Source organism: Lolium rigidum, unplaced genomic scaffold (assembly GCF_022539505.1).
Source record: "Lolium rigidum isolate FL_2022 unplaced genomic scaffold, APGP_CSIRO_Lrig_0.1 contig_13732_1, whole genome shotgun sequence".
Lineage (NCBI taxonomy): Eukaryota > Viridiplantae > Streptophyta > Magnoliopsida > Poales > Poaceae > Lolium > Lolium rigidum.
This window is the reverse complement of record NW_025899845.1, coordinates 181590-190867: the sequence shown is the minus strand read 5'-3', so window position 1 is coordinate 190867 and position 9278 is coordinate 181590. Positions and strand designations below refer to the sequence as shown.

General features: G+C 50.2%; 1 protein-coding gene across 3 annotated transcripts; it reads right to left on the bottom strand.

The window, feature by feature from the left end:
* Nucleotides 1–1107: 1107 nt before the first annotated feature.
* LOC124680364 (DNA-binding protein EMBP-1-like) lies at nucleotides 1108–7791 on the bottom strand. Of its 3 annotated transcripts, none has more exons than XM_047215435.1 (9): nucleotides 7451–7781; nucleotides 7272–7382; nucleotides 7038–7177; nucleotides 6890–6947; nucleotides 6727–6775; nucleotides 6391–6638; nucleotides 6149–6226; nucleotides 1755–1880; nucleotides 1108–1638 (listed from the first exon to the last, which is right to left on the bottom strand). In XM_047215435.1, exons 1-9 carry the CDS (start codon nucleotides 7607–7609, stop codon nucleotides 1477–1479), a joined length of 1131 nt encoding a protein of 376 aa, XP_047071391.1. In that variant the 5' UTR covers nucleotides 7610–7781; the 3' UTR covers nucleotides 1108–1476. The 3 variants fall into 3 exon arrangements, with proteins under 3 accessions (XP_047071391.1, XP_047071390.1, XP_047071392.1); XM_047215434.1 differs by having other exon boundaries at nucleotides 6149–6229; nucleotides 7451–7779; XM_047215436.1 differs by lacking the exons at nucleotides 1108–1638; nucleotides 1755–1880 and adding an exon at nucleotides 4338–4545 and having other exon boundaries at nucleotides 6149–6229; nucleotides 7451–7791.
* Nucleotides 7792–9278: the final 1487 nt, after the last annotated feature.

The window sequence follows — 9278 nt, the reverse complement described above, 5'->3', positions numbered from 1 at the left end:
TGTGCCAAAGATCAAGATCTTCGTCTGGTTAGCGGTAAGCATCTAAGGATGGCAATGGGTATCCATGACCCGTGTATCCATCTGGTAAAAACCCAATAGGAGTACAGGTATGAGACAAAATGTTATCTATGGATGCGTAAATTGGAAAATATCATATCCATCAGATAGAGCGGGTACGGATATGGGATCGCCCTACCCAAATTTGACAAGTAAGCCGCTGTGTAATATTTTAAAGTACTTAATTTCACTCCTAATCACGCCTTCACATAGCTAGGTTGAACATCAGGCTTCCCGGTCTCACAATTGCTGGTAGGTTAGTGAGGATAGGATCGCTTCATCTCATGTCTTATTTTGTTGATCAATTTGATATGATGTAAGTGCGGATATTTTTACCCGGGTACCCATTTACCTTGCCGGGTGATGGATATGGAAAAAACTTGTATCATTGACGGATGAGGGTAAGATTGCCCATACCTTACGGTGCCATCCCTAACAGCACCGTAACTGGACGTCCGACCGCAGGTTGAGGCATGGGTTGCAAGACGAGCCTTGCTTCGTCTGCAACCAGGAAGAAGACACAGTGGAGCACACACTTGTCCAATGCGTGCACGCCCGTCAGGTTTGGCACATCTGCAATCAACTTTTTGCCTTGCCAACTTCGTCATGCCGGAGCAGGACAGCGTGCTTCAGGACTGGTGGCTGCTTGCTCGTCGCCATTACCGCAAGTTCGAGAGAAGGGGCTTCAACACCTTGGTCAGCATGATTTGCTGGGAGCTCTGGAAGAACTGGAATTCTTGGGCTTTTAACAATGCTGCGAGGAAGTTGACGCCTGATCGCCAAGGTGCCCAAAGTGTTCAAGCTCCATTCTCTTAGCCAAGAGAGTAGGAGTAGAACTCTGAGATCATGTCGCGAGTGGTCAGTTAGCTAGTTTCTTTCTTTGGAGTTTCTGTTGCCCAGTTCGTTTGCATCCGGGGCAACGTTGCATACACCTTCTGCCTTCTATAACATTATGGCATGCATTTGCGTGCTCTCGAAAAAATTAAAATTAAATGCATCGATCCGGAAAAAATTAAAATTAAATGCATCGATCCAAACAACGGGGCGAGATGGAACTGTAAAGGTTATTTCTTACGCATATCACCAACCGATTATGCCATTGAATTGGCAGGTTACATTAATCCTCATCGAAAAGTTAGCAAACATAAAAACTCTAAGCTCTAGGTAGTTGGTTACAATAGCTACACCAATCAGTTTACACAAAACACGCGCAAACAAACACATTCTTCTCGGCGACGAGCCATAAATAATACATGGCTGCGACTGGGGCAGCTCTACAGGAGCCCCGGTGAGCTGTGAGAAGAGGACTAAAAATAACATCTTCTTTGCTAAAAAGCACACTGAATCGATGATGGGTGTTGTGGTTAGATAAAGGAACACCTCATCTCATCTCTGTCACCGCCTCAACTGTGGGGTCTCTCACCTAGGGTTAGCCTCCGGTTTACGGCTGCCACCTACGTACTTCCCATTGCTGTTATTATTAGCCTTCTTATGAAGCTTGCACTCGTCATCGTGCTGATGTGCCTTAGGTGCCTCGATGCTCATCCCCAGTGTGGTTGTGACAGTGGTGGGTTCCTGGGACTGAATCATTTCACCCTTCACAGAGTTAGAATACCGAGAGGGCATGTGCCGAGAAAGAAATTACCATTCCTCATCTCAATGAAAGGCAAAGTATGGGTGGAGGGCCGTGTGCTCACCATCAATCGGGTATTCTGTGCTTCCATATCTTCGCAAGCCTTCTTCAGCTGGTTAAGCTCCGTTCTGAGGGCGTTGTTCTCCGTTGTCAGCTCAGCTACCTTCTTGGATAACTCCTCGCACTCTTGCTGATAAATAGTGGAAAAAAGAAGTATGTCAAATGCAATACTGAACTTTTTTTCTGGAAATGCAAAGAAAGTACTACTAAGATGCCACTGCACTACAAGTTTATATGTCCAAGCAAGTTAGTAGGTCCATCTTTGCCATATAGTCTCCAACAACACAAACATATACCATGCAGTTACTCGGTGTATTGGCATATGAAAGGAAAGTAGCTGCTGCGATGGTCCGCCTTACCATATGAAGCTGGTTTCACGAGAATAGTCATAGATATTACGATTTCATCATCTAATTTCTGTTTTTTTTCCTCCTTACAAAGATTAATTCACTCCTTTTGTCGCTCACATCTCAACCTTGACAAGTGCGACCATACAAATGAGCATATAAGCAAGCTAATGTCTCCTCTGCTGCCTCCGGTAAATAAAAGCATCAAAGTGAATTAGTTTTACATATAACTTGAGTAAGCTGTGTCATGTCGCTTGTTGGTTCCATGCTGTAGCATGAGCGTCTTACTTCTAGTTCCTCACTGTGACATACAAGTGTGTAATCAACATAAAGTGTGTTGACATGGTTGGCTAAACAACAAAGCTAGCAGAGAAATGGGTGAATTGGGGCTGTTGCCAATGAGGGGCATTTTTTTTCCGAGAAAACGCAAAAGCTTGCGTTTCGATGCATTGATAGAGAGTTTGATAAAAGCCTAGAGAGGCCACACCCGAGTACAATGCGACACACTACACACTACACAGTGGGGAGCAGTGCCGCAAGCCCCGAAGCCCCCGCTGTCACCCACGATTTGGCATCCGCCATTATCGTGTCAAGCAAGCCGAGAAGGTCGGGTCACGCGCCGTCGAAGATGATAGCATTCCGCCGCTTCCATAGCCACCAAGCCTGAGCATGATCGCCGAGGATATGCCCTTCCGTGCCGCCTTTGGGGAAGCTCGGACGGTTGTATCCCACCAATCAACGAACAAAACCCCATCAGCCGGAATGGCCGCCGGCAAGCGAATCCAGGATAGTACCTCATGCCAGGTGATCCAGGAGTAGGGGCATCCAACTAGGATGTGCTCCATTGTCTCCATCTCCTAGTCGCAGAGGACGCATCTAGGAGGATGTTGAAATCCGCGACAGGCAAGTCAATCTGCTGTCCAACAGCGGTCCGCAGTCGTGTAAGCACAATCTGCGGTCCACCGCCACAACAGTCTGTCAGGAGTGTCAACAAATCGAATGCCCCGCGTCAAACGCCAGACTTGCCACAGCGCCAGGTTGCTGAAAGCCCTGCGCATGTCAGCAATCCACTGTCTATCGGTGAGGCCCTCCCGAACCGTCCTCTGTTTCCGAATGCGCCCCGAAACCAACTTAAGTAGCTCAGGCGCAATCTCGGCGATGGATTTACCATCCAACCATTTGTCCTCACAGAAAAGGGCGGAGCGTTCCGCTGCCAAGTACCATCCTGGTGGATGCAGCGAACACGCTCCGCCCGTCTGTCGAGAACTGCATGTCTAGCCCATGCCACGGCCTATCAGGGCCCGTACGCATCCTCCGGAGCCACCGTACGCGGAGGATCCAAGCAAGATCTGGGATGCCCAGCCCACCAAGCTCGAGGGGTCAGTTGACATGGCAGTGGCCCCCATGAGCCTCCTTACGGCCCACCAAAAGGAAACCACGAAGGATCTTCTCCACCTTCTTGAGTGCCCGCACATTGACGCCCAAGACCACCAGCTGGTGGAGGGGTATAACCGCAAGGACCGACTTGACCAGAGCCAAACGTCCTACCTTGGCCAACATCCCCGCCTTCCACTTGGGGAGGCAGTCCGCAATCCGGTCCACCATAGGTTGGAGGGTTGGAGGGCAGCCGCAGACAGCCGGCGTAGGGAAAGAGGTATGCCGAGGTACTTTATCGGTAGGTGAGCGAGCTGACACTCCATCACCGCTGCCGCTTCCTCAGCCAACATCCGATGGGGGACACCAAGCACTTCATGAAGTTGGTGTGCATCCCCGAAGCGTGCCCGAAGGAAGCGAGGAGCTCGCGCACGACGAGCAACTCCGACCTATCCGGGTGACAGAACAGGACGACATCATCCGTGTAGAGCGAGACGCCCGCCGCCAACTCCCGAGGTGCCAACTGACGGAGCACCCCCAACTCTCTAGCCTTAGCCAGGAGGCAGTTGAGGGTCTGGATCACGAGGTCAAACAACATGGGCGAGAGGGGGTCCCCCTGCCTGAGGCCCTTGCGATGCCAGATGGGGGGACCCAGCTCCCCATTCAGCAGGATGCGCGTGTTGGCCGTGATGCGCGTGTTGGCCGTGGACAGGAGGATAGCAACCCACTCGCGGAACCGTGGGCCAAAGCCAGCCTTACGCAGCACCTCCATGAGAAGTGACCACGAGACTGAATCGAACGCGTGCGTGATATCCAGCTTGAGCAACACCCGAGGCTCCTTGAGCCTGTGCAGGTATCTAGCCGTCTGTTGCACCATCATGAAGTTATCATGGATGCATCGATGTCTTATAAAAGCACATTGGTTCTCCTTAACCAGATCTTTCTCCCAATCTCGGTGCAAGACATGAGGCAAGCGTCTTGGACACCACTTTGGTGAAAATGTGGATAAGGCTAATCGTGCGGTAATCCTTCAACCCAGCTGCATCCGCCTTCTTGGGTAGCAGGGTAATCAATCTGTAAAAATGAGGGGCACATTTGACAAGTACGACGTAAAAGTGTAAGAAAAACCAAAAAATAGATCGAATAACTACACCAGTTTTTAACACATCATGATATTTTTTACATATAACTTAAAAAGGCTATTTCAGAGCCACAAATAAGCATTTCCTGCTTTATTAGACGGGAAGCATTGCTCACCCATAGCTATGTTTCCCAAGATTTTAGCAATATAACTACATGTATCTATGACTATCAAGCAGAAACAGTAAGCAGATCAGAAGTGAACAAGAACTGCAAGCAAAATAGAGAAAATAGATTATGTACAGCAATTTTAGCATGGATCCATTGGAAAAACTACAAGTTAATATTTCAGTATCAGGACACACAAGAAACAAAATAATAAGTCGAAGTGGCTGGCCACCAAACAAGCTTCCTTTTTCCTTTCAATTATTACACCGCTCTGATTAAAAGTGTTCCACAAACAATATGATGATAAATCCTATGGCACTTCAATCTCCAGCCGGCCGGCCTCAAAAAAACCCAAAATATCCCACATCCAGAAGGAATTTATGCAGTATCCACTTGCTAAGAAGATAGCATATCCCCAATAACGGCATCACGTAATTGAAAACAGAGCCATGCATGTTAAAAATGAGTGACACAGCAGAACTATGGAGACCATTTGGCTGCCTATAAACCAAATTCTATGCAAACATATGTAATAAATATGAGGCAACTATCACTAACGAATGGAGGCCACTTAACCCTTGAACTAATGTTGGCCCACTTGAAATCCTGAAGTTCTAAAACTCCAACACCTGACAGTGACTTTGGATACATGATGGCCGCAATATCAAAATCACTCTCTGAACCAGCCTCAAAACAACATTAATGATCAAAATATAGCATAAATGGTGGAACATGTGGCTATAACAACTGGATATACCGACAGGGTTTGAATAAAACATTTCAAAAACATGTGCGAATGATAGGGGTGTAAGCCATACCGCTCGGAATTTCTGCACTCATAAAAAAATGCCTGGTTCTGGATTTAGTGTTCAGCTCATTTTAGTAACAGAAACCGGTTTCACCAAAATAGGTATATATCAGGCAACCTACATATATGGCGGTAATACCCGTTGCTACACAAGGATGTCACAGGAAATCAGGTGGAAAAATATAGTCAAGTACCCCCGCCCCAGGGGCCAAACACTAACAGAGGGTGGTAGGACAGCAAATGACCTGAGTTCATGTGCATTCAGCAGGACGAGAGAGCGTATACTGTGCACTCAGAATGATAAAGTTACCATACTAATCTCCTATCCAACAAGCTAATTTCCCCCATCATGTGCACATGCTACTGCCTGCATATGAATGGTCGTGCCAAAGAGTTACCACACTATGCAACTTTTCATGATTTAATATGCTGCACAAATCCGGTAGCTCAACTGTGTCAACTTAAGGCAACCAAGATTCAGTAGTTTCTGGCCCAAAACTGACGTGTGATAGTTAAGTCCTAGTTTCTTTTACAGCAATACAAATGTTTACAAGGTTTACTGGCACTGCCAGGAAAATAACTGGCATGCTTGCAGTGAGAATGTATTGTTTCCAATATTACCTGCTTGCGCAACCTTGATCTCCTTGCAGACTCTCTGTTAGATTGTTTCCGCCTCTCCCGCTTAATTTCACGCTCATCCTGCTAAAAAAAGGAACAACCAAGAGTCAGGCACAAACATGGTATTTGAAAAATTATAGTAGGACACAAAAAACATGTGTGGTAAGTGTTGAAGCATTTGAAAAACACATGGAAAAAATCACTCTCTGCAAGTTGGCATAAGCTTTGGCAAGAGTAGTCCATACCAGCTGGCCAACAACATCGCCTCGGGGAAGCGCCAACCCAGGACTTGCTTCGCCCTGCGCTGGGATGCCGGTTATGGGTTGAGAAGCACTCCAAAGATCAATCCCTATGTTGAGATTGGGCGTGGCATTTGGAAGCGCTGCCCTTCCAGGCGCAGAAACGGGAAGCTTTGAGGCAGACCTCCCCTTTAACTGATAGGCTGAGTCGGCAGCAGCAGCATATGTAACAGCAGCAGCTTCAGACTGTTCACCTGGCAAATACCGATGTAACCATTCATTCAATCTCTCCGAAGAAACAAGCAGAACTACCACATGGTTAAGCATTCTATAATGACCCACCTTCCGCTGAAGTATTACCAGATTTCCTCTTCTTAGGCGCAGACGAATCCTGAAGAGAAGCGATATGAACAACAACACAAAAAAAGTCATAATAAAAAGGCTAATTACAGGAAAACAAAGCAACTTAAAATGGTGCCTTGCGTCACAGCAAGTTGCCTGGTACCTTGTGGTCAGTGTCATAATCTCTGGTGTCTGAAGAGTCGTCGCTGCCGCTGTCACAGCTGCACAGCAAAATATAATTAAACCCCAAATGAAACCAAATAGAAATACAGGAACAGAGAAGCCAAGGGGAAGGGGAAGGGGAATGGTACCTCCGGGACGCGTCGTCGCCAGAGGGCGCAGCGGAGCTGCCCTTCTCAGGTGACACGCCACCGCCCTTGCCCTTGGCCTTCCCTTCCGCCACAACAGGCGCGGCCGCGGCGACAGCTTCAGCAGTAGGGTAAGGAACACCCTGCACGGAGGAGGCAACGATTTCAGACACCCAAAAAAAAAACCGGCAAAATCGCCCCAATTGGGCACGAAAACAAGCAGAAAGGGAGACTCGCCGCGGCCATGGAAGCGTGCGCGTAGTACGCCATGGCGGCCCCCGGGTGGTACATGGGGAAGGGCACCGGCGTGCCGTAGGGAGCCCCTGAGGCCGCCGCTGCCATGAGGTGCTGAAAAGCAAAACAGAGTCAGGACCCCGCGTTTCCCCTCCGCGCCCGAAATTGGGGCCGTCTCGTACCTGCGCGGGCCAGGCGGCGTAGGGGTGCCCCCCGGAGGCGTAGAACGCCTGCACGGAGGAGGCCCACTCTGCGTGCGACTGCGGCACGGCGGCGGGCACTGCCACGGCGGCCGCGGGAGGCTCGGGCGGCTTGGGCTGCTCATCGGAGGAGGACGCCATGCGCGCGGCCGCGAGGAGGGAGATCTAGGGACCTCCCCTGCAAGAGGAGGAGGAGGAGGAAGGAAGCGGCGGAGGTGGTGGTTAGAGGGAGTTCCCCGGCGGTGACGGTACCGGGACGGTGTGGGGAAGCAGCAGCCGAGCAGTGGGGGAGCAAAAAGGCTAGGGTTTGGTGCCCTCCCTGCGCGTGTACACGTCCTGGGTACACATAGCAGGTGAACCACGTGCGGCGCTGTGGTTGGCTACGGCCGGGTGGCTGGCCCGCAGAAGCGTAAAAGGAAGGACACGTGGAATGGGCTTTTTTATGAGGGTCCACGTGTCGGCGTGGAATGATGCGATCGGTGTGTGAGCTGGGGGGGTGTGGAAGCGAGTAGAAAGGCCCGACGGTGCCAGTGTAAGGCCGGTGCCAGCGCAGGCGGTAGCGGAGGCGGTAGCGGCGGCGACGGGGCGGGAGAGGGGCGGGAGGCGGGCGGGACTGGAGCCGGCGGCGCCGGGCCGGCTCGCCCGGCGGTAGCGCCCGCTACCGCCCGCGCGCCGCCGCGCGACGGCGGCGGGAGAGGCGGAGAGGGCGGGAGGCGGGGCGAGAGCGTTGGCACAGCAACGCGGGCGAGGCGAGAGGTAGGAGACGACCTGGCCGGGCAGTTTCTATTTTTTTTCTTTCCTTATTTTATTCTTTAAATTGCTTTATTTTATTTTCTTTCCTTCTTTTAGGCTACCAAATTGATTCAAACAAACTTTGGAAAGTTTGTAATCTAACCAGTATGATTTTCGGTCACTAATGATTACTCTTTCAGTTCAAAATACAAACACAAGTACACACTTGTCATATAGGCTATTTAGAAAAACAAGAAACATAATTTGTATTTTTATTAATTATTATGTAATCGGTAAAAAAATCGAGTGAAATAACATAATGTGGAAAAGAAATGGTGATGTGGAGGAGAGAGAAGTGAGAGTGGGGACTATAGCCCATGCATTGGCACCGTGTGGTGAGAGTGGGGTGAGAGTGGGGTGAGAGTGGGCCAAAAGCTGACGTGGCGGGGCGGGAGCGGGGCGGTGCGTTGGCACCAGCCTAAGGACAAGTAGCCCGTTCAGTGGCGCGGTGGTACTCGGTTGGTGGGCTGGTCCTGGTCCCGCGAGTCAGTGGGTGCGGAGGAGGACGGGGCTGAGTATATAACTACTGTACATGCAATGCCAAATACCTGTACGCTGAGTCGGATGCGCCGGGCATATATGTATCTTTCTTTCCTCTAAAAATGATGCTTCTAATCTAAGGCATCTCCAGCGGCGCGACGCCTTTCGGACGCCCAAAAATGGTCGCGAGCGTCCGTTTGCGTCGCCACGCGGACATATTTTGTCCGCTGGGTGTGCTTCCACCGGGGCGATCCATTTTTTGAATTGCAACATAGTAAAAACATTGAAAGTAGTACATAAAAATGCATAAAAACTATACAAAGTAGATTTATAGGCCTAGACTACTTGCTTCCTGACGGGCCGGCACCATCGTTGCGTCGATCCGTCGCCTGCTTCTCCGCCGCCTCCCGCGCGGCCGCTATGGCTCGGTGTGCCGTCGCGTCCTCTTGCAGGCACTGATCCAGCCTCGCGTTGGCGGCGTCGTCCTTGAGCGTCTCGAAAGACTCGACAAGGGCCCGCTGCTCCGCCGCCTTCTCCT